The 26,127-nt window shown below is 40.1% G+C and overlaps 1 protein-coding gene across 1 annotated transcript in view; it reads right to left on the bottom strand.

Moving 5' to 3' along the window:
- Nucleotides 1–26,127, bottom strand: part of LOC103102784 (uncharacterized) — an 84,007-nt gene that overhangs the window by 21,358 nt on the left and 36,522 nt on the right. The window contains exons 7-8 of the mRNA XM_056826223.1: nt 5,554–5,736; nt 3,058–3,458 (exon numbers count right to left, since the gene is read on the bottom strand). Coding sequence (XP_056682201.1) covers nt 3,058–3,458; nt 5,554–5,736 — 584 coding nt within the window. The remainder of the gene's footprint in view (nt 1–3,057; nt 3,459–5,553; nt 5,737–26,127) is intronic.

Consider the following 26,127-nt stretch of genomic DNA (forward strand, 5'->3'; position numbering starts at 1 on the left):
CAGTCCTGACCACCAGGCTGTCCTAGAGCAGAACTGAGCCCCAGGGGCATCTAACTCATTCAGGATGGGTCATTGCCCCATGGGAGCAACAGGCACCCTGGGGGTCAAGGCTTCACCCCCCTGGTAGGGATTTGCTGCTCACCTTTAGGTGGGGCTCTACCCTTTCCTGGTCTTGACTGTCCTTGCTGATAGACATGCTGGGAGAGACTCTGAGAACCCACTTTCCCCAAGGGCACCCTTGGACCCAAAACAGGATTAAATTCAAGCCTGCTAAGAGAGGCCATTGGAGGGAATTCCAATTTCTGATTGATTGATTGATTGCTGCTTAATCATGCTGCCATGAGCTGCCTTGGGAGGGAGCCCTGGGAGACTACAGGCAGGAAGCAGCACCCTTGATGGCCCTTGCTGGGGCTCTCCTGCCTGAGCCTCTGCATTCTGTGCAGCTGAGCCCTGGCGTCTTCCTAGCCTGGAGGAAGTGAGACCCATCCTGAGGAATGACCTCTCTGAGCCCCCTGTGCTGGGCACCAGCCAAACTCTCTGACTGGTGGAGGCTGAAACGGTCTGGAAGCCAAGCTGTCCTTTGGGGAGTGTCTGCCCGTACCCGAGAGAACCTCTGTTGGGGAGGAGCTGCTCCTGGGAAAGGTTCAGGTCAGGGGGCAGAAGTGCCAACAGGCAACACCCAATATGTAACCTGGGGACCCGAGGACAGCCCATCGGCCACTTTCTACAGAAACACAAAGAAGTGGACTGATTGGATGAGGAGCTCCTCCAGGGCAGTCTCTTGGGAGGGGGCAGCCCTGCCGCCATCTTGCTCCATTCATTCAGAGATTTATCCCAGCTCTCTCCACACCTTGCCACGCTGTCTTTGAGCACTTCTGGGCCTCCGTATGATGCTGGGCGTCTCTGCTTTAGCCGGGCTGCTTCTCAACTTGCCCTTGGAGTCTGCCTGGCTCCCCATTAGAGCCTGTCTGCTGTTAGAATGATCTTGGGCTCTGCTTTGCCCCCATAACAATCCCCATGTCTTCAGGGGGACCTCAGGCTGCTGCTGGGGGTGCTCACAGTCCCCCCAGGAGGGAAGCCAAGGATTTCCTGCCCTCAGTGCCTTCCCCAGGGGAATCCCGTGCCCATCCCTGGGCTTCACATCTTGAGGAGGGGACAGAATGGGAGGGGACATGAAATCATGGGGCATTTTGAAAGGAAGCCTTGAGATGACAGGAGGACACTAAGACCTGGGGAATAGCAGGAGAAAGTCCAGGGGAAGAGGCCATTATGTTTGGACCCAGAAGGTGAAATCCAGGAATATCAGAATGCAGGAAAAGGTGGCATGTGGCAGAGTGAGAAAAAGCAGATTTTGCTCAGAATGCAAGAGGAGAATTTGGAATTCTGTTGGAGTGTCCTGGTACAGTTAGCTTACAGCCAGGAGGAGGGGGGAGAGTTAAGGAGGAGTGAGATGGTCACAGCAGTTGGACTTGGCTCTCTCTCTAATCCAGATCTCAAACCTCTTACTTTGGTCTTGTGTCCCTGTGAGCTTCAGCCAGCAATTCCTTCATTTCAGGGACATCTTTGGGCTCCTGTGAAGACTACACTTACCATAGGACACCTTCAGTCTGCTATGTTACCTCTGCTATCATCAACCTGAACTTTGGGGACCTGATCAGTCTGGTCACTATTTTCCTCAGCCAACTACCAGATTTGTACTTCATCAAAGACTTTTCGTTGGTGGGCACAACCTAGGCAGTTAGATGGACTGGTGAAAAAGGGATAGAAAGGAAGGTAGCAGAGTTCCATCTCTGCTGGAGACTGAAGCAACCCTTGTGGGTCAGAGGGATCTGAGACAGATAGATTTTAGCAGCTCAGGCAACTTCCTAGCCCACCATCTTACCCAAACTCCCAATTATCACCTTTGATAAACCTACTGTTGTTTAAGAGAAGAAGTCAGATAGCATTTGCTAGAGCTCCAGGCCTGAGGGTAGTCATCTTGCCCTTAGACCAGGGAGAAGCAGCTAAACAACTTGGTACTTTACAAACCTATCTAAGTAGAGTCATGAGAAATATTTGAGTGGAAGATACATTCGTTCAGGGACTGGTTCCTTCCATGCTGTAATTCTAGTTCTCTCTGGTCCTTTGAGAATATGTGCTGCTCCCTGGTGGTAGTCTGTGTGCACACATGCCAGATGCTGTTTGGTGTCCTGAGTGTGGCTTCTTTCTGAGAGAAGGAGGTGGCATCATGGAGCACACAGGCCTGGCTCCTTTGTTGCAGTCCAGTCTTCCAAAAATTAGTTTTGAAAAAGGAATCCTCCTCCAACTGTATTGGGAAAATCAACTGGCCAAGGGGCCTTCCCGAGGGAGGACAGGGGGACTTGGTCCTCGGCCCCGATCTTTGACAGCAGAGACATGTGGTAGCATCCTGGCTCTTGAATTTAGTCCTTTCTGTCTTCATACACATTATTTGATCTCCCTGGGCCTCAGTTTCCTCCTCAGTAAGATGAGAGCATTGTGCTAAAGTGACCTTTGGGATCATCTACTAAAATCTGCAGAGCCTCGCCATTGCCTTAGAGTAACAACCACCGATATTTCCAGGGCTGCAAAGGTTTGCAAGCAATATCACCTCCCATTGGATTGATCCTCACAGCTGTCCTGTGAAGTGTGTTATCATTCCCATTTTACAGATGAGGAAATTGGGGTCAAAAGAAGTTAACTGATTTTTTCAGAGTACCCAAGTTAGTAAACATTTTAGGAGAGTTTTGAAGCCAACTCTTTTTAACTCCAAGTCTGGAGATTTCACTATTGGGTCCTGCTATCTCATCCAAAAAAAGTCCACCCATTCAAGGCCTGGAATTCAAGGCTCCCTTATAATTGGGCACCAGCTGATCTTTCTTGCCTCATCTCCTACTAATTTCCTCCAAACACTCTAAGTCACAGTCAAGATGGGTTATTATCCATCTGCCCTGCACATTCTTTACACCCCACTAGAGAGAGACTGATCTCCCTTTGGAATGGGGTAGAGGGGTGGGAGAGAAAGAGGGGGATATAAGGAGGGGCTAGCCCCTCTAGTACCTGCTCGTTTTTTCCTTCTGTATGGTGACAGACCTTTCTTGGCCATTCTTTTTGCTAGCCCTGTTGCCTTCCTTCTGTTAGGACAACTGTTGGAGTGCTGATGGTTGGAGTTAGAGGAATAGTGGAAGTGAGTGTGGGGTTGGGCATGGGATGAGGAGTGATGATTACTGAAGTGTTCTGTCCTGTTATAAGTCCTGGGTGGAAAAGGGCTTGGATTGGTGCTTGGACTGTGGCTCCAGCTTCGGCTTTGGCTTCCACTGCAACTTGGATGTGGACTCTGTTGCCTGTTTTTGTTTTGCTTCTGTGTTTGGGCAGCAAGGAGCCCCTGCATCTTTGGTGCCCATGAATGTTTGTGAAGGTCAAAGGCCACCTTTCTCCTCTCCCTGTTTGGTCTTGTCTGGCTTTAGCAGAGTAGTGTCTACAGACCCTGAGTGATACGTTTAGGGGCCATTGTTAGCCAGGACAGAGGGCTGGATTGTGATGTCAGTGGTGTTAAGGTGAAAATTAATAGTTGGGCAATAATTTTATGAAATTATGTGGTTGCCAATATTTATTATATATTGAGTCAGAAATTCATTTACAAAATAGAGGTTAAGCAATAAAGTAGAAAAATATGAAGGGGATAGAAAAGTCAGCTATTCTATCTTAATCCAGGCAGAGATTAATTAGCTCTCAATGAGGAAGGCTGGTAGTGGGCCTCCCCCAAGATGAAAGCTAGTCTCCCCAGAAACAAGGAAATAAATCAGCCTTTCACTCACTCCACAAAGTAGTACAGGAGTTAGAGTCCAAGTTGAAGTCAAACTCCAAGCCTATGATCTAAGCTGCAGTCTCCAGTTAAGTTCACTCAAAGTCTTTCTCTAGCCAGGAGACTATCTCCACAAGACTTCAAGCTGAAGGATTCATGGCTTTTTAATGGTGATTTCTTGTCCCTGCCCCTCTTCATAGGGGCCAATTACAGTTTTCAAATTTTCTATCACTGCCAAGGGGCAGTTTTTATGGGAACCAGTTCTCACCTTCTGGAATGGTGAGTACTTATCAAAAGGGTTCACAGATTCTTGGCTGATTGAGTTTCTGAGGGTACAAACTCTGATCATAGGATTCACAATTTTGGGAGTGAGTTAAAAGGGTGGAGTTCTGTAATACACTTGTGAGTTCTCTAATTACTTTGCTAGCTTCTCATCTAGTACTAAGTAGGGTGTTGGATTTTTGTTGATTCAACTAAAAAGTAGACAAAGAAGAGTTAATCTTGTCTTCCTAATCTAAGTAGTGGTATTTTAGTTAGTGTTAACTCAAAAACAGACAAAGGGAATAAAGGATTCCCTTTCACAAGTGTAGATTCAGAGAGAACAAAGAATTTCCTTTTACAATCCCCCCTATGATTTGTTGAGTGACTAGTCTCCCCAATGAATCATTTTACATAATCAGAAATTACAATAGTTAGAGATAAGAGGAAAATGAGAGATAGGAAGAGAGAGCAAATCTATGTTTGCTAGGCTCACTGACAATAATACAATTAGGGGGCAGTTCTCTTTAACATAAAAGTTTACATTCAAAATACTTGTGTTCAACTCCCCACAGTTCAATCAGTTATACTCCAAAGCTCATACTGGATCTCCTTATGCTGTGGAGGTTTCTTCAGGCATCTTCATGGCATCATTCTTCAAACAATTCATATTATTAATTGAAATTCATCAAAGCTCCATATCCTGAAAATTTTCTCAAAAATTTTTACATTTTGGATTTCATGGCCATTATACAATCCCATTTGAGATCCCCCAAAAGGGTATTGACCAACATTTGGATCAATTTGGGATACATGGTTGAGTTATGGGATATAGCCTATCAGTTTCAATAGAAGCTGCTCTCTTTACATGTGAACAATGAATCCAAGAGCCTTTTCTTGGATCTTGATAGCTTTTGGAGTGGTTAATAATACTTGAAATGAACATTTCCAGGAAGGCTGAATTGCTGCAGTATGCTGGAAGTTCTTTACATATACCTTGTCTTCTGGGTTTTAGTCATGAAGTGCAAAGTCTATAAGTCCTGTTTGTACTGCAGCTCTCTCTGAATTCATGATATGGTAAAATGGCTCCTTTGTTCCCTTCTCTTTGAATGAGACACAATCATTAATCACAGTATCATCCCATTTATCAATAAATAGCAGATTTCCATAGTCTAAAGCTTTTTAGTATACATTAATGTTAGAACAAATGGATATTTTAAACATATTAGTACAAAATCAAAAAATCATTAATACTGGTAACTATAAAAATTAAAATTAAATCTCAATAATAAAATATTATATTTTACAAAGTTTATTAATGGTTATTAGAAATCAAGGAATAAAGAGTACACAAAATAAAGACAATTATTTCTGAGTTGTCACCCATTTTAGATTGCGGGTTGCAGACCCCCCACTTAAGCTTAAAGCAGGAGTGTATATGGTTCTGGTGATTGAAGAAAAAAGAAAGCAGGAGAGAGTTAATCCATCTTCACATAATGATGTTGATGGTGTTGTTGTTGTTGATGATGAGGGTGTTGTAGATGATGATGGTGTTGGTGGTGTTGATGGTGTTCTTGTTAATGAGGATGATGTAGATGTTGATGATGTTATTGTTTTTGATGATGTTGATATTATTGATGATGATGTTGATGTTGATGATGGTGTTGATATAGATGCTGTTGTTGATGTTAATGTTGATGATGATGATATTGATGATGATGATGTTGTTGTAGATGTTGATTATGTTGATGATTATGATGTTGATGTTAATGGTGTGGTTGTTGTTGTTGTTGTTGATGATGATGATGTTAATGTCCATGTTGATGATGTTGATGTTGTTGATATTGATGTTAATGACACTGATGATGTTGATGTTGAATATGTTGATGATTTTTGTTGATGATGATGTTGATGTTGATGACACTAAAGTTGATGATGATGATGTTGGCAATGCTGATGTGGATGTTGATGTGGATGTTGATGATGTTGATGATATTGAGATGTTGATGATGTTGATATTGATGATGATGTTGATGTTGATTGTGATGATGATGATTGAATTTGGAGTTGTAGGTTTTCCTTCCATTTGAGCCTTTATGACCCTTCCCACTGTAATGATTAAAATTTTCTTGGAGCCTTTCTCCAATATCCTTTACCCTTCAATTGTATTGATCTTCTCCCAATCTGCCAGCAGGCACTTCTTTATGCAATATATATTTACCCCATTTTATCTCTTTTCTCATTTCTCTTAGTGTTATCCACATTTGACCCCCAGTTTTATTTTATTTTTTTTCCTTTTTTAAATTTTTATTTGGTCATTTCCAAACATTATTCATTGGAAACAAAGATCATTTTCTTTTCTTCCCTTTCTCCCTCCCACCACCTCTCCCATAGCCCACGCACAATTCCACTGGGTATCACATGTGTTCTTGATTCAAACCCATTTCCATGTTGTTGGTATTTGCATTAGAGTATTCATTTAGAGTCTCTCCTCAGTCATATCCCCTCCACCCCTGTAGTCAAATAGTTGCTTTTCATCGGTATTTTTACTCCCACAGTTTATCTTCTGCTTGTGGATATTGTTTTTTAGATCCCTGAAGATTGTTCAGGGACACTGCATTGCCACTAATGAAGAAGTCCATTACCTTCGATTGTACCACAATGTATCAGTCTCTGTGTACAATGTTTTCCTGGTTCTGCTCCTTTCGCTCTGCATCACTTCCTGGAGGTTGTTCCAGTCTCCATGGAATTCCTCTACTTTATTATTCCTTTTAGCACAATAGTATTCCATCACCAACATATACCACAATTTGTTCATCCATTCCCCAATTGAAGGGCATCCTCTCGTTTTCCAATTTTTGGCCACCACAAAGAGTGCAGCTATGAATATTCTTGTAGAAGTCTTTTTCCTTATTATCTCTTTGGGGTACAAGCCCAGTAGTGCTATGGCTGGATCAAAGGGCAGACAGTCTTTTATCACCCTTTGGGCATAGTTCCAAATTGCCCTCCAGAATGGTTGGATTAATTCACAACTCCACCAGCAATGAATTAGTGTCCCTACTTTGCCACATCCCCTCCAGCATTCGTTACTTTCCATAGCTGTCATGTTAGCCAATCTGCTAGGTGTGAGGTGATACCTCAGAGTTGTTTTGATTTGCATCTCTCTGATTATAAGAGATGTAGAACACTTTTTCATGTGCTTATTAATAGTTTTGATTTCTTTGGCTGAGAACTGCCTGTTTATGTCCCTTGCCCATTTATCAATTGAAGAATGGCTTGATTTTTTTGTACAATTGATTTATCTCTGTAAATTTGAGTAATTAAACCTTTGTCAGGTTTTGATGAAGATTATTTCCCAATTTGTTGCTACCCTTCTGATTTTAGTTACATTGGTTTTGTTTGTACAAAAGCTTTTTAATTTGATGTAGTCAGAATTATTTATTTCACATTTTGTGACTCTTTCTAAGTCTTGCTCGGTTTTAAAATCTTTCCCTTCCCAAAGGTCTAACAGGTATACTATTCTCTGTTCACCTAATTTACTTATAGTTTCCTTCTTTATGTTCAAGTCATTCACCCATTCTGAATTTATCTTGGTGTAGGGTGTGAGGTGTTGATCCAAACCTAATCTCTCCCACACTGTCTTCCAATTTTCCCAGCAGTTTTTATCAAATAATGGATTTTTGTCCCATTTTGGGTTTGTCATAAACTCTCTTGCTGAGATCATTTACGCCAAGTCTATTCCACTGATCCTCCTTTCTGTCTCTTAGCCAGTACTGAATTGTTTTGATAACCACTGCTTTATAGTATAGTTTGAGATCTGTGACTGCAAGTCCTCCTTCCTTTGCATTTTTTCCTTCTTTTTGTCAGTTGATGCCCAATAGATTTGGCTCCACCCTCTTACTTTCACCCTCTGTGTATCTACCTTTCTCATATGTGTTTCTTGTAGACAGCATATGGTAGGGTTTTGAACTCTAATCCACTCTGCTATTAGCTTGCGTTTTATGGGTGAGTTCCTTCCATTCACATTCAGAGTTATGATTACTAGCTGTGTATTTCCCAGCATTTTGATTTCTGCTCCTTTACCTGCCTTTTCTTCTTTCACTATTTCCTTCTATACCAATGTTTGCTTTTGAACAGTCCCCCTTGTTCCCACCCTTATTTTACTTCCCTTTCTACCCCCCTCCCTATTTATCCCCCCCTTATTTTCCCTGTAGTCTTTCTAAAATTAACCCCCGCTCCCTCCCTCTCTTGTCCTGCTTCCCTCCCCACCAGACCGTTTGTTACCCTTCTACTCCGCTATAGGGTGCAAATCTATTCTCTGCCCCCAATGGATTGGATGGTTTTTCCCTCTTTGAGTCACTTTCAAAGCACGTAAAAGTTGAGTATTTCCTGTCTCTGACCTCTTTACCCTTCCAGTGTATTGATTTTCTCCCCCCTCCCCCCATGAGCTTCTTTATTACATATAAATTTACCCCCATTTGTTTCTTTTCCCATTTCTTTTAATATTAACCTATTTTTAAGCTCTAGTTATATGTATATATATATATATGCATACTCATGCGTATGTATTTTTGCATGCATATATCTATATACCTATTTATGCCTTGTCCTTTCATCCTATACAGTTTGTTGCTGTTCCCTCTAAGTATACTTCTTTTTGCTGCCCAGCTAATAACAACAGTTTTTAAGAGTTACCAATGACCTCTTTTCTTACAGGGATACATATCATTTTAACTTATTGAGTCTCTTAAAAATTTTTTTTGTTTTTCTTTTCCCCCCTCTTTTTTAATTACCTTTTGATGATTCTCTTGAGTTCTGTGCTTCGACATCAAATTTTCTGTTCAGGTGTGAATTTTAAAAGTCTCCATCTTGGTCTAGCACCCAAAAATTGTGCACACCCACCTACACGGGCATGCGCTAGTCAATGACTAATCAGAAATAACTAACTGCCCACCTGGGCTGTCCTAAGCCAAGCTAGAGCCAACCATTGGATTTGTGAGACACAGGAAGAGAGGTAGGGAACAGCCTCTGAGATTGGCGGAACTTCCTGTGGAGAGAGCTAGGGGGAGTTGGTGTTAGGAGCTTGGAGAGAGAGGACGCCCGCAGACAGCTTTCCTTCAGATCGGTCACGTGAGTTAAGGACTGGTTCTTTCCACCTGGGCCTTTAGGCCTAAACTCCCTCTGCCTTGGTCAGAGGTTGAGTAGCCTCTTTCCCTTTTCTCTTCTCTCCTTCTCTCCCTAACCTTTTCCCTACTCCCAGTGTGATTAAACCTCCATAAACCTCATTCTGACTTGAGTGTTTCATTTTAGGAATTTCATAAGTAAATTCCTTGGCGGCCATTGTTAATATTATATAAATCTTGTAGCCACATTTGTAACCATTACTATATTATAACCTTCTCCCAGAAGCCTTAAATTTCCCCATTACAGTTTGGCGACCACGAAGGGACTATAACAATCCTGAGGATTATCTACAACTATACCGTTGTAGAGAGGCCATCCTCACGTCCATGAAGGAATGTGCGGACAGTACAGATAAGTGGATGGAACTGGAAAAAATTAAGCAAAAGGAAAATGAAACACCCTCCAGATTTATGGACAGAATTATCGAGTTTGGGGACAGATACTTAGATTGGGACTTAACTAAAGAGAGTAGTATAAGACAAGCTAGAAGAATCTTTGTAAACAATTCTTGCAAAGCAATTAAAAATTATTTCAAAACACAATGCCCAAGATGGTCAGATATGGACCTTGAAGAATTGCGAAAAACAGCTATATATGTTTTAAAGGGAAACGAAGAAAAGGAGAAAGAAAATGATGATGACATGGAGGAAATGAAGAAAAAAATGAGATATTTAATAGATAGGATAACTAAATTAGAAAGTGGGCAGGGTAATGAACCAACGACAATTGCCCCTCTCCAGAAATCCAATTATCAATCCATTACTTGCCACTTCTGTGAGAAGAAGGGCCACAAAATGATGGAATGTAGAACCTTTCTTAAGATGTTTGGAAGGAATACACAGTTTAATAATAGTTTTAGAAATAATAACTATAATGAATATAGAAATAAGAACTTTAGAAACCAGAATTATAGAAATAGGAATTGGGAAATTAATGACAATGCTCAAATTGAAGAAAATTTTAATGATAATACTCAACAATATATGAGAAATGGCGCTCGTCCAAAAATTACTCGAGGTACTAATGACTCTCAGAGAGGTGCCCTTCAGGGGGGTGCCCAAGGAATATCCCAAACACAATGATGGTGCCCGGGGGGGGCTAGGGCACAGGAATCAGAGGATACAACCTTTGATTTCCCGGACCCTGATGTCCTACTACCCGTTGTCCCTATCCACTGCCCTCCCCATACTAATGAACCCCATGTTACCTTAAAGGTGGGTAACACCTATTATGATTGTCTATTAGACACCGGAGCTTCCTGGTCTGTATTGAAGAGAAAACCTGATTTACAATGTTATTCTATTGGCTCAGAGAATGTAATGGGAGTATCAGGAATAACCCAAAGAGTTAAAAGACTTCCTCCTAGAATGGTGTCTGTAGGACCCCTAGAGGTACAACACTCTTTCCTTTTGATGCCTGACTCCCCTTTAAATTTGCTGGGGAGGGACCTTCTATGCAAACTCAGAGCCACAATAACCTGCTCCCCAGATGGCTCATTATCATTAGAAGTACCAGAGGAATCTTTAAAATTACTCCCTGTACTTCTCTCGGAAAACCAGGACGCAAAAGAGCCTTCCATTTTTGAAATACCTAAAGATATACCTGAGTCTCTTTGGGCCACATCTTCTTCTGATGTAGGCTTGCTTAAATCTGCTGTTCCTGTGCAGATAAAAACTAAATCTAGCCCACCTCCTTCTATCCCTCAGTATCCCCTCTCAAAGGAGGCAATTGAGGGTATTACACCAGTTATTAACTCATTAATAGAACAGGGAATAATAATCCCTTGCAAATCTGAATACAACACGCCCATCCTACCAATTAAAAAACCAAAAAAAGGGCCCGATGGCAAGCACATCTATAGATTTATACAGGATCTAAGGGCAGTAAATAATCACGTTATAAAGAGACACTCCGTAGTTTCTAACATACATACTATTATTTCATCTATTCCTAGCACAGCTACATACTTTACAGTAGTAGACTTGTGTTCAGCCTTTTTTTCAATACCAATACATGAAAACTCCAGACATATTTTTGCTTTCACCTGGAAGGGCTCACAATATACCTGGTGTCGGCTGCCACAGGGTTATGTCGAAAGTCCGAGCTTATTTGAGCAAATTTTGAGCCAAGACACAGACAATATAACATTTAAAAATAGCAAATTAATCAAATATGTAGATGATCTACTCTTGGCTTCAACAGATGCAAAAACATGTCAAGAAGATAGCAAACACCTTCTTTTGGAATTGCACAAAAGAGGTCATAAGATCTCGAAGGACAAAGTTCAGTGGTGTCTCCCCAAAGTAGAATATTTGGGGTTCATTCTGACAGCTGGTGCCCGCTCTATTTCTCCCAAGCGAATTGAGAATATTCAAAAATTGAGTGCTCCTACCACTAAAAAACAGTTAAGAGCAATTCTGGGAGCAACAGGGTTTTGCAGACAATGGATTCCTTGTTATGGGGAAATTACTAAACCTCTTATAGCACTAACAAGGGATGTAGTCCCTGAACCCCTCAAATTAGAGCCTGAACACCTGTCAGCTCTATCAGAGCTAAAAAAGGCTATCTTATCTGCCCCTGCTCTAGGCATCCCAAATTACAACAAGCCATTTACTTTATATGTACATGAGCGAAGAGGAGTAGCCTCAGGCGTTTTAACTCAGACTTTGGGACCTTCTCAGCGCCCAATTGCCTATTATTCTGCCCAACTAGACCCAGTAGCAGCAGGAGCACCACCATGCCTTAGAGGAGTAGCTGCTACAGCCTTACTAGTAACAAAAACCGTTGATTTAGTATTGGGATGTCCATTAACAATAATGTGCCCACATGAGATTGAAGCATTATTGGTAAAACATAGAACACAGGCATTCTCGGATCAGAGAATTACAAGGTATGAAATAACCTTATTAAATAGTGAAAATATTACCTTGAAACGCTGTTCAACTCTTAACCCTGCCACCTTGCTTCCAGATTTACCTACTTCAGGAGAACCACTACATAACTGTGAAACATTAGTGTCCATGGCAGAAAAGCCTCGAGATAATCTCTTGGACACTCCCTTAGACAATGCAGATCTGATTTTATTTACCCATGGTTCCTCTTTTATGAGGGATGGCATACGTTACACTGGAGCTGCCGTAGTCTCAGAATTTGCCACTGAATGGTCAGCTTCACTACCTTCTAACATTAGCGCTCAAGGAGCAGAGCTCATAGCTCTGAAACATGCCTGTATAATTGCCAAGGATAAAAAGGCAACAATTTATACGGATTCTAGATATGCTTTTGGCATTTGTCACTCAGTCGGGATGCTATGGCTCCAGAGAGGATTTTTAACCTCAGCTGGAAAATCCATAGCTAATGCAGAAATTATTAATGAAGTTCTTTCTGCTCTCAAACTGCCTAAAGCCCTAGCTGTAGTTCATTGCTCTGCCCATACAGGTGGCTCAGACCCTGTCTCTAGAGGAAATGACCGAGCAGATGCCGCTGCAAAACTAGCAGCCATAGAAGGACCTGGATTAATTTTAACATTAACAACCACTGATAATTTAAATTTATCACTCTCCTATAATGAAAAGGAAGTGGAAAAATGGAAACAAAAATTTAAAGCAAAACAAATTAATGGAGTATGGGTGTCATCTGAAGGAAAACCCCTGCTCCCTAGAAGTTTCTATAACCAAATTTGCCAATCTATTCATAAAAATGGTCATTTTGGTACCCAGGGCATCGTGGACTCTGTTAAGAGAGTATGGATAGCCCCTGGTATAACTACCATAGCCTCTAAAGTGTGTTCATCCTGCCCTACCTGCCAGGCATATAACCAACATGCCTTTCGTGGTAAAGCCTTTGGTGGACGTCCTCTGGCTTACACACCTTTTGAGCACCTGCAGATAGATTTTATAACGATGCCAAAGGCTGGACAATATAAATTTTGTTTGGTCGTTGTAGACCAACTGACCAGATGGCCGGAAGCATTTCCTACAGCCCGAGCCACAGCAGCTTTTGTTGCTAAGGTGCTTTTAAAAGAAATTATTCCTCGCTTTGGCCTACCAGCACGTATTGACTCCGATAGAGGGAGTCATTTTACCGATTCTGTCTTAAACCAGATATATTCTTGCTTGGGGATAACTCCCAAATTCCATGTTCCATATCACCCCCAGAGCTCAGGCCAAGTGGAGAGGATGAATAAAGAACTTAAGACTATGATTGGAAAATTATGCACTGAGACCCATTTAAAATGGCCTGAAATTCTCCCTTTGGCCCTATTTTATCTTAGAAGCAGGCCTAGAGGAGACTTACATATTTCACCATTTGAGATGCTTTTTGGACATCCGCCTATACAGGCTAAGCCTTTCTCCCCGGCTTATACATCGCTATTAGGGGGAGATACTACTATTGCTTCCTATATACAGGAATTACAGCACAAACTGCGTGAGCTACATGAATCCGGAGCTGCAATACAAGCTGGACCACTAGACTTCTCACTTCACGACCTGAACCCAGGAGACAACGTGTATATTAAGAATTTCAAGCGTACTGGAGCAACTGAACCTTCATGGGAAGGACCATTCCAAATATTGTTAACTACTCCAACATCTATAAAGGTTGGAGAAAAGGACTCTTGGATTCACTGTTCTCATGTAAAGAGAGCATCTTCTGTTGAGACTGATTGACTCTATCCTATACATGCATTGGAGATAACTATACATTGACAAGTGGAACTGTTTTATTCTGCTTTTGACACATTGAATTCCTAAATTTAATTTTTTTCCTTTTTTCCTTTTTTTTCTCTTTTCCTTATTTTATTATTATTATTATTTTTACATTATTTTATTTTTTTCCCTTTTTCTCATTTCTATGTACTTTAGGTACATATGATCAATATTAATTTTTATTCTACAATATTAGTTTAAAAATATATATACTTGTTGTTATTATTAATACGCACCCAAACAGCTTTAGACTATGGGAACCTGCCATTTATTGATAATTGTTGTGGGACTATGATTAATGTTTGTGTCTGATTCTAGATATGAGATCAAACAAGGAGCACAGATATAACCTGGATAATGCCAAAAGAGCTCACAGGTCTAAAAATCAAAGACCAATCCAGGAAGACTTAATGCATTTCTAAGCCAATACTAAGGACTTGAACCTAGTGTGAGACTCGGGGTTGCGACACTTGACAGACGTTAAGATGTAGGCCTTCCCTGTATCCACACTCTTCGTGAAAATACCTACAGACAAGTACCTAAGGTTGGCTACCATCCTGGCTCCATCCATCCCTGAGAACGAAGGTAAAATCAGACGAGGGAATGACACTTCCCTAGATATAAAATAAGAATCTGGTCCTTTTTTTTCTCTCCTATAGTATGGCAACTTCCTGTAGCCTTGGCTGCAAATGGGGAAGTAAAATATGCTGCATTCTGTCCTACAGACTTGTGGGATTAGAAATTACTTAACTGGACCCTAATACAGGGGCCTGTGGAAAAAAAAAATTTTTTTTTTATTCTTGCTTTCTAAAATTTTGTATACATAGATTTTTTGAATTTTGATACTGATTTTGAATTCTTCTTTAATATAAATATGCATATGTAAAGGGTTTATATTTTTTTCCCTTAATTTTTTCCCTTTTTCTTTTGATTTTATTTTCATCTTGTTTTGTTGTTTTTCTTTTGAATTAACTCACACACCCCCACAACTAAAACTTGAATCCTCAGCTGGACTCAGTGTTTTTTCAACACTTTCTTCAGGGGGGATTGTATTTCATCAATTCCAAGATTTAAATTTTGTTCGAGAGAGAAATCTCCAGAGAAGAAGCTTGCTAACTAACTGAATCCAGAGAATGAACTGTTTGCAGAAAGATATCTAAACCTTTTCACTACAGGAAGATCCAGAATGAACCTTGGGGTGTGGTTGATTGAACATTTTTTTGAATGTACACTCTTATGCCAAAGGGGACTGCCCCCTAATTGGCTTTTGTCAATGCGCCCAGCAAAACATTGGTTTGCTGTCTTTCTCTCTCTCCTCTATTTCCCCATATTTACAACTATTATAATTTTCCTCTTAGTGGGTAGAAAAAATTTTTGTATACACTTATAGTTAGAAATTTTTGGGGTGCAGTATGCTTATGTTTAGTGATCAATTGGGGAGACTAGTCTCCCAATCATCATCAGGGGGGATTGTGAATTTTAAAAGTCTCCATCTTGGTCTAGCACCCAAAAATTGTGCACACCCACCTACACGGGCATGCGCTAGTCAATGACTAATCAGAAATAACTAACTGCCCACCTGGGCTGTCCTAAGCCAAGCTAGAGCCAACCATTGGATTTGTGAGACACAGGAAGAGAGGTAGGGAACAGCCTCTGAGATTGGCGGAACTTCCTGTGGAGAGAGCTAGGGGGAGTTGGTGTTAGGAGCTTGGAGAGAGAGGACGCCCGCAGACAGCTTTCCTTCAGATCGGTCACGTGAGTTAAGGACTGGTTCTTTCCACCTGGGCCTTTAGGCCTAAACTCCCTCTGCCTTGGTCAGAGGTTGAGTAGCCTCTTTCCCTTTTCTCTTCTCTCCTTCTCTCCCTAACCTTTTCCCTACTCCCAGTGTGATTAAACCTCCATAAACCTCATTCTGACTTGAGTGTTTCATTTTAGGAATTTCATAAGTAAATTCCTTGGCGGCCATTGTTAATATTATATAAATCTTGTAGCCACATTTGTAACCATTACTATATTATAACCTTCTCCCAGAAGCCTTAAATTTCCCCATTACACAGGTCTGGTCTTTTCTTTACGAATTCTTGAAATTCTTCTATTTTGTTGAATGACCATACTTTCCCCTGTAAGAATAGAGTCAGTTTTGCTGGGTAGTTGATTCTTGGTTGTAGACCTAGTTCCCTTGCTTTCTGGAATATCGTATTACATGCCTTTCTTTTTTTCAGTGTGGATGCAGCCAGATCCTGAGTTATCCTCACTGTGGTTCCTTGGTATCTGAATGACTTCTTCTTGGCAGCTTGTAATATCTTTTCTTTGGTCTTATAGTTATTGAATTTGGCTATAACATTCCTGGGTGTTGTCAGTTGGGGATTAAGTACAGGAGGTGATCTGTGGATTCTATCAATCTCCACTTTTCCCTCTTGTTCAAGGATTTCAGGGCAGTTTTCTTTAATAATTTCCTGTAATATAATATCCAGGATTTTTCTTTTGTCATGGTCTTCTGGTAGACCAGTAATTCTTAAATTGTAGTCTCTCCTTGAATGATTTTCTAAATCCTTTGTTTTGTGAATGATATGCTTCATATTTTCCTCAATTTTTTCATTCTTTTGGTTTTGTTTTATAGTGTCTTGCTGTCTTGGGAGGTCACTCGATTCAAGTTGTTGTATTCTGGTTCTTAAAGACTGGATTTCATCCTTAGTTTTTTGGTCGTCCTTTTCCTTTTGGTTTGATTTTCTTTGGAGGTCATCTTTCATCTTCTTCACCTCATCTTTCATCTGCTTTGCCTCATCTTTCATCTCCTTTGCCTCATTTTCCAGCTGGTTGATTTTGGCTTTCAAGACACTATTTTCTGTTTCCAGATGACTTATCTTAGTTTTAAAATTCTTTTCCCAATTGTCTTCAGCCTCTCTTAATTGTGTTTTGAATTGCATTTTGAGTTCTTCCAAAGCCTGTATCCAATTCGCTGGGATTTCTGATTTTTTCTTTGCTGGGTCCTCCCCTTCTGTTTCATTCGCTCTTTGCTCATTACCTGTGCAGAAGCTGTCTATTGTAATTTCTTTCTTCTTTTTCTGTTGTTTGCTCGAGTTTACCCCTTCTTTGCTCCCCGTATTTGTCTGTGCTCTTGCTCCTCTCATTTTGTTTTGGTTTTGGGGCTGTCAGTCTCCCCTCTTGGAGCTTTGTCAGATCTCTTGGTACAGTCTCTAGGGGAGGAATGTTAGCTTCCCTGTCCTCTGGAGGCTTTTGATTGGATTGAGTTCAAGTGGGTTGGGCTGTATGTGGTATGAAGCACTTAGGCTCTGAAGACTCCTGGAAGGCTGGGCCACCCAGGCTCTCTCCAGTTCTCTCCAGCTGCTTCTCCACTGTCCCCAAGTGCCTTTGCCCACCTCCCTAAACTCTGAGGAGTTCTGATGGGATTAGTTCAACTGGATTGGTCTGGATGTGCCTGAGGCAAGGGTGAGACTGGAGACCGATAGAGGGACCCAGCATGGCCCTGTCTCTCCCTGGCTTCCTCCCTGCTGTCCAAGCTGGATGCTGCGAGCCCGGCGCCCGCTGCTCCCAAGTTAGACCCTGCAAACCAGCACCTTTGCCCGATCAGACGTTCCCGCTGCTGCTGGGGGCTCAGCCCTCTGGGTTGTGGGGGAGGGGTCCTGGGACCTTCCCTCTGCCTTCCCCTTAGCCCTGAGTATTCTCAGATTCTGGCTTTTTTGGGGGGGGCATACCTTTTTATTTGAGTCCAGAAGGAGGGTTCCCCCCTTCTGTCCTATTGTTCAGATTGAATTTTGGTGCCCTAGGAGCATTCAGTCTGTATTGGTAAGGAAGGGTCTTCGATGAGGTCTGAACTTTTGCTGCTTGCTAAGCTGCCATCTTGACTCCTCCCTGACCCCAAGTTTTATATATATGTTTTTGACATATCATCCTATACAATTTGTCATTGTATCCTATAAGTATACTGCTAACTACTCTAATGATAATAACAAATTTTAAGAGTTACCAATGTCATTTTTCTTATATTAATACAAATCATTTAAACTTATTAGGTTCCTTAAATATTTCCCCTTTCTTAATTATTTTTGGTGATTCTCTTGAGTTCTTTGTTTAGGCATGTGACCACAAAAATGTGGGTTTCAAGACTTGAAATGCCCAAACTGTTAAAGATAATTTTTAGTGTCTTGGTTTAAATAAAAAATAAGTGGTCGCCACGGGAAAAATTCCCAAATATGAAATACCCAAGTCAGCTGGGTTTTATGGAGATTTTAATTAATATGAATGAAGGAATTAAGGGAAGGGAAAGAGACAGAGTAATAGGAAATAGTAGGAAAAAGGCTAGGGCCTAGGCCTTTCTCTTTAAGAGAGAAACTAAGTCAGTCTTTAATCACTCACCACAAGATTTTGTCCCAAGCAAAACTCCAATTCTTCACTGAAATCCTCAACTCCTGAACTGAGTTCTGAGATCCAGCTCTGACTCCTGACCTCCAATTAAGCTTTCAAGGCTGAATTAATTCCAGAGCCCTCCAGCTCCTTCCTTTTAAAGAAAAATTTCTCTTGTGTCACCTCCCCTAAATTTTTGTGTCTACCAATCAAAGTAGATGCTTTTCCTATGACTGCCCATTATTAGTTTTTAGTTCTCACTTTCTCTGGGTAGATTATATCTTCTGAGTACTTCACACCTCTTTGTTAAACTTGCCCCTTGTAAGTTGCCTGACCTTTTAGTGATTAATTTGACCTTCATAGGTACTTAGCACCCCTTTGTATTAGATCTAAAAATAGACCTAGCTTAAGGTTTTGGCCTCACAATAAGTATGAGTTAAGTACTTTTTCATTGTTCAGTAAGGAGTTTTACAACTTTATCTTCCCCTAAGGTATGCCTAAGTATGGGTGGAGTAATTTTAAAGTTCCCAATACATTCCTGATCAAGCACCTCCATTGTTTAAATGGGGAATAACCTTAACCAAATGTTCCAAGGTAAAGTCTGAGAAATTTTAAGTTTCGCAATCCCCCTTGATGATCATTGGGAGACTAGTTTCCCCATTGATCATTTAACATAATCATCTTGTAGTCCTAAACACACTTCTAACTACAGATTCATACAATATTCAATTTTCTAAGAGGAATTTAGAGTAGTGAGGGAGGAATAGAAAGGAAAGAAAGCAAAACAAATGTTTTGCTAGGTGCATTGACTGAAAGCCAAATTAGGGGCAGTCCCTTTTGGCATAAATGTATACATTTACAATAAATGTTCAATCAAATTTCAGTTCAATAAACCATATCCAAAGTTCATTCTTGATCTTCTTGATGTAGTGTGGGTTTTCTGGCTTATTTCTGCAACAGTTCATTCTCTGGATTTAGGAGTTAGCAAGCTTCTTTCTTGAAGATCTTTTCTGGAATGAAATAAAAATTCTTGGATTTCATATTAAAATACAATCCCAAACAAAAAATAAAAAAATATTGGTTTTTAAACTAAAATACAGGCATCATATTTTCTGTTTAAGTCAGGTCTTTTCTTTAGGAATGTTTGGAAGTTTTCTGTTTTGTTAAATCACCATACTTTCCCCTGAAAGAATATAGTCAATTTTGCTGGGTAGTTGATTCTTGGTTATCAACTAAGTTCCCTTGCAATCCAGAATATCATATTCCATGCCTTGAGGTCCTTCAGTGTGGATCCAGCCATGTCCTGTGTTATTTTAACTGTGGTTCCATGATATCTGAATAGTTTCTTCTTAGTAGGTTGTAGTATCTTTTCCTTGGTCTGGTAGTTCTTGAATTTGGCTATAACATTTGTAAGTGTTGCCAGTTGGGGCATTGGCATTTTGCTCCTCTGGTTATTTGCTCGATCTGTGGGTTTAGGCTATTTTTTTCCTGAAGGGGTTTCTCCTCTGCTATGCTGATTGACTTGATTAGGCAGAAGGAATATTAAATAGCCCTGAGGTCAGATATTCCTTAGCTGGCAAAAGAAACTGAAGGTGAAGGTGAAGATATGAAGGCTGAAGGTAGCTGTGCGTCCTGCCCTGTTATCAAGGTATTCTGTAGTGGTAGCAACCTTCACCCTGGGATTGAAGTCAGGAGGATTCCTACAACAGTAGTTCTCAGCTCAGTCAGTGGGGATAGGGTGTTGGAGACTGAGTTTCCCTGCCCTCTGAAGACTTCTTATCTGTCCTCCTTTTCTTGTTACTCTTGCATACATCTATCCCCTAAATCCATTATAAGCTCCTTGAGAATAGAGGCTTAAAACATCTTTGCCTCTTCAGCATCTAGCCAAGGGATTTTTTGCACATGATACCTGGAGATGGCATGTATATGTATAGGAATATTCAATTTACATAGAATACAGTGATTTGTATACATTACATGTGCATGTGTGTATACTTAGAAAGACACCTGCCCAGAAAGTGAACTCCTTGCAGAATATACAATACAGATGCCTGTAGAGACAACATGTTGCTCCAAAAGGTGCTGAGGAAACCTTATGATGTGATGAATAGAACTTTGGTCAGTTAAATGCCTTTGTTTTGTTAAATGCATTTATTTTGTTAAATGCATTTTTGTTGAATGCATTAAGTTGTGCAAAAGAAGACTGCCCCCTAATTGGTATTATTCTTTTCTCTTTCATTTCCTTATCCCCTATTTGTTGTATATTCCCCTTAAAAACTGTATGTATCTTTAGATTGGTTGTGTTTACAGGCTCCATTGAGGAGACTGGTCTCCAAACAGATGGGGGGGATGTTTGCCTTTAAGAAAAATTGTACATTGGGGAACTACATCCCCCAGCATGCCCTGGGGTTTCCTCTCCCCTACTTCCTGGTGTGGGATTGGTCTCTAAAGGGAAGATTCCCTGGCCAGGTAGGGAACTTTGAAGAGGACTTGGAGCCAGGGGAACAGTAGAGCAGAGAAGAGACCCATTTCATTCATCATGAAAACCTTTCTTTTCCTACTTCTTATTTTTTTTCTACAATAGATATGATAGGTAAACTATTACAAAATTGATTATGTTGTTTGATCAATGGGGAGAGTGGTCTCCCATGATCATCAGGGGTGATTGTAAACCTTAAAATTTCTTAGACTTATGAATGTTGGAAATTTCCCCATTGGGAAATTTCATACCTGAAAAAAATTTCCTACTGATAGTAAGAACTCTATTGGAATATGAAACTCCTTGGCATGGGAGGATCCTTCTCCTCCCTACTTAAGACTACTTTAGGACAGAAACCTTTTGCTAAACAATGGAAAGGGCTTTGACCTATGCTTAAGCATAGAACAGGAGGTTCTTTGAGTCATGATTGATTTTAGAATTGCTACAATAGAGATACTTGGAATGACAGAACCAGGTCTTGGAAACTACAATCTCCACCCTACTCAGAGTAACAGGATTTAGGAAGGGCTACAGCAAAGATCAAGATTTAATTATTTGAGAATATGACCTTCAACAGACATGTACAAAGGAGACAGACCTCTGGGCGGTCCTGGGTTAAGCTAGAGCCACCATTGGCACAGGGGAGACATTGACAGTGATTGGTAGATGTGAGAACTGAGGGGAGGGAACTTAGATTGTTTGCTTAAAGATAGCGGGGTCTGAGGACTGAAGGAGGTTTTGCTCTGAAGGAGGTCTGAGAGGAGAGAGGTCCTGGAGGGAGAGCTCCTGGAGGTTGCTCTGAAGGAGGACTGAGAGTTTTTTGGCTCTGGAAGGAGGTCTGAGAGGAGAGAGGTCCTGGAGGGAGAGCTCCTGGAGAGGTCTTGAAGGAGGCTGTGGAAGGAGAACTCAGGAGGAGTCAGGAGGAGGATTCTCTGGAAACATTTCTTGAAAGGAGGCTCTCTTGAAGGTGGAGCCTGAGGTTGGCATGAGAAGCCTTACCTAGAGAGATCTTGGGTGAGTGATAAAACCAACTGACTGATTTATCTCTTAGGACTGAGGTCTAGGCCTTTTTGGCTTGAGGCCCTTCATTCTTATTACTTTCTTACTTTCTCTCTTTTTCTATTGATTAATCAGTGTATTATAAATTAAATTTCTTTATAAAACCCAGTTGGCTTGGGCATATTCATAAATTGAGAATATATTCCCTGGCAACCATCTTATATTTATATAAAATTAAGACACAGTAGAAAATATATTTCAGCGGTCATAATTGTTATATATTTCCCTTGCTCCCAAACATTTTAATTATCACAGTTTATGGCTCCCACTCTCTTATCTACAACTATTTAATGCTCAAAACTATTATAAATCTAACATGTGTTTCTTGTAGAAGACATATGGTAGGATTTTGGTTTATGATCCACTCTGTTATTTGCTTTCATTTTATGGGTGAGTTCATCCCATTCACATTCAGAGTCATGGTTAACACTTGTGTATTCCACAACATTTTGATTTCCTCTGCTACTCCTGCCATTTCTTCTTTTACTTTTTCCTTCTTTTTGTTTTTTTATTCAGTCCCCCTTATCCCCCCTCCCCCCACTTATTTTACTTTAATTTCCCTCTCCTCCATTCTTATTCCCCTCTTATTTTTCTTTAAGGTCTTTTTAAACTACCCCCCACCCTCACACACTCTCACTCCCTTGTATTGATTCCCTCCCCACTAGTCTGTTTGTTACCCTTCTACTTCTCTATAGGGCACAGATCAATTCTTTGCCCCAATGGAACTGATTTTTCTTCTGTCTTTGAGTCAATTTTAATTCATATAAGAATAAAGTATTTACTGTTTCCAGTTTCTTTATCCTTCCAGTGTATTGGTTTTATTTTTCACTCTCACCATGTGCTTCTTTATGAAATATATATTTACCCCATTTTGTCTCTTTTCCCATATCTCCTAGTATTAACCTCTTTTTAACCTCTAGTTTTATATATGTATTTATGCATATATAGAAATATATATATATACATACATATACATACATATATATATATATGTATATATATATATATATATATATACACATTTCATCCTATACACTTTGTTCCCTCTAAGTATAAATCTTCTAGCTACCCAGGTGATAACAATTTCTAAGTGTTACCAATATCATCTTTTCTTATAGGATTACAAATCATTTGAGCTTATTGGGTCCCTTAAAAAGTTTTCTACTCTTTCTTAATTACCTTTTGGTGATTCTCTTGTGTTCTGTGTTGCAAATGAAATTTTCTGTTTAATTCTAGTCTTTTGTTTATTAATACTGGGAAGTCTTCTATTTTATTAAATGATCATATTTTCCTCTGCAAGAATATAGTCAGTTTTGCTGGGTAGTTGATTCTTGATTTAAACCCAGTTTCCTTGCTTTTCAGAATATCATATTCCACGCTTTGTGGTCCTTCAGTGTAGATGTAGCCAGATCCTGTGTTATCCTAACTATGGTTCTATGGTGTCTGAATGACTTCTTCTTAGCAGCTTGTAATACTTATTCCTTGTTCTTATAGTTCTTGAATTTGGCTATAACATTCCTGGATGTTGTCAGTTGGGGATTAAGTACAGGAGTGATCTGTGGATTCTTTCAATCTCCACTTTTCCCTCTTGCTTGAGAATGTTGGGACAGTTTTCTTGGATAATTTCCTGTATAATGATGTCCAGACTTTTTCTTTTGTCATGATCTTCTGGTAATCAAATAATTCTTTAATTGTCTTTCATGGGTCTGTTTTCAATGTCTGATATTTTGTCAATGAGGTGTTTCATATTTTCTTCAATTATTTCATTATTTTGATTTTGTTTAATATATTCTTGCTGCCTTGTGGAGTAATTTACTTATAGTTTTTGAATTCTAATTTTTAAAGACTGAATTTCATCCCTGGTTCTTTGATCACCCTTCTCCTTCTGGTCTGATTTTTCTTTGTAGGTCATTTTTCATCTTCTTTGCCTGGTTTTCAACTTTTTAAATTTTGACTTTCAAGACACTATTTTCTGTTTTCCAGAAGACTTATTTTGCTTTTTAATTTCTTTTTCCAATTGTATTCAGCCTTTCTTAATTGTCTTTTGAATTGTGTTTTGAGTTCTTCCAAAACTTCTGTCCAATTAGCTGGAGTTTCTATGTTTTTGCTTGGTATTTCTTAGTCTTCCTCTGATTATACTGAAAAAAAAAACATGTCTGCCATTTTTTTTTTGTTACCACAAAGGGATTTTGTTCACATGTGGGAACATTTCGTGTGAATTCATTTATGTCTTGGGGAGTAAAAGTATATGGTTCCTGAGGGTCACCACATCCCCATTTGTGTTCTATTTCAGGCACTTCCCTTAGGGGAAAAAGGCCTCTAGTTGAATTGAATAAAGGTGAGTAGGTTTGGATAGAAGTTTTGTTAGAAGAATGAGATTTCCTTGGGGTTGGAATTGGTTTTGTTGTAGGAGAAGGAACAGGAGAAGCTGGGATTTCAGGAGAAGGATCTTGGGAAGTAAGGTTAGCCATGAGTTGCAGAGCACGAGAGAGGTAGTTCTGCAGCTGAGCCATAGGAGACAGGTCTTCCATCTCTATTTTGGGGAAAGGGTTTCCCTCATTTAGAGGTTCAGGATCATGCTTGTAAAAATCAGACATGTTTTAGGTGGGACCAGTATTTGCCATTTAACCATTGTACTAGAGGGATCTGGAGCCAAAGTTAGAAAGGTATAAGAGAGAGAGGGGACAGATAAAAAAGCACTACTTTCTCTATTAGGTAAGACTACACAAGAGAAGGGGAGAGCTTTTGCTCAATGTCTAGAGCTGAAAGGTAAGAAGGAAAAATTCCTCTTAAATCTCTAGTTTCCTTCCCTAATAGATGATTATCCTGATGTCCCCTAGAACATTAGATGGAAAGAATGATCAATCTCTTCTGGATTAATAAGATCTGTTTATTTTTTTTTGAATATTTAGGAATGGTAGGAAGTCCCTCATTACTATTTTGTCCTAAATTCCCCTCAGGGGCTGAGGGCTCAGGTCTGGGGACCTGAGTCCCTGAAGAGATGGGTAGAGCCAGACTTTTGGACTCCTGATTTAGAGAAATGTATAGTTATATAAGATGTCAGTTGAAGATCTTCTTACGTGGATAGTCTCTTTTGTTCCCCACAGAGAAAGCATCTCTATCCCCTAATGAAAATAAGTTGACTATGTTCTGATTCACATCAGCTAATTGAAGGACCCTAACAGGTTGAGCTCAGAGTAATGCTCTTCTCTCCTCCTTGCCAAAAGAGAAAGAACTCTCTACTGCTGATCTGCTTTTCTTGGCTAGAGGTTCTAGCCCTATCCCCCATTGACATCAGAATTCCATCCTATTTCTGTGTGATGTTCAACAAGTCATTGAAATGCAGTCTGTAATCCTCTCAGCCACACCATGTAAGAAGTATTAAAAATTATCCAATTGGTTTTGTGTGTCTGCCTGCATTTCAGCTTTAAATTTGTGTAGGGTAGCATTTCTTGTCACAATATTTAGGAATAGAAAAAATAAAATTACCTAAGAACATAAGGAATGGGAGGCATTTTGAAATCACTAATGTTCCTAATTTTTAAAAAGCCAGAAAACTTTAATATAATGTAGCATTCATTTTTATTTATTTATTATATATGCATATTTTATTTGTTAAATTACTTGTAATTCTAATTTTAGTCAGTAGGTGGTGCTACTGGCTAGGAGTTAAAGTCAAGATGTGAAAATTAAAGGTAAGGGTGTAGTCCCTTCTAAAAGCCTTTTAACCCAATTAACTCTTCTGGGTGAAAGGGCAGATGGAAAACAAAGCCTTTTGGCTGAGGCTGAGTTTTTTTTTTTATTTTGACTAAGTTTGGGAGGGGCCACAAGCCATCTCTCCTTTCCCCTCAGGCTAAAACCACCAGAACCATGTGTTTCCCTCTTTGAGCAAAGCCCACTTAAATTTTAAAAAAGTAGAGAGACTTGAAAAAGGAAAGTAGACTTCTAGAAGCAGGACAAGGCTAAAACTTTAATACAATCACTCTCTCTAATGAAAAACTGGCTGGGCTGACTCACTACCTTTACTCTGGTGGTCTAGCAATTTTTGTTGGGAGAGATTTTGTTTTTTGACTGAGAGATAGAATTCTGGCAGGGTGGAGCAGGACTCCTTTCCCCTCTAAGTTTTTCCCTAGGGTTTTCCTCACAGCTATTTAAGAACAAACCAGCTAGCTAGTACTATGGTGAACTCCCCCCTCCCCCAGGTGAAAACCTGAGGGTCTTCAAATTGGGCTGTTTGTTACCTAAGGCAAAGGGGTTTGGAAACAGCCTCC

This window comes from Monodelphis domestica, chromosome 4 (genome assembly GCF_027887165.1).
Source record: "Monodelphis domestica isolate mMonDom1 chromosome 4, mMonDom1.pri, whole genome shotgun sequence".
Lineage (NCBI taxonomy): Eukaryota > Metazoa > Chordata > Mammalia > Didelphimorphia > Didelphidae > Monodelphis > Monodelphis domestica.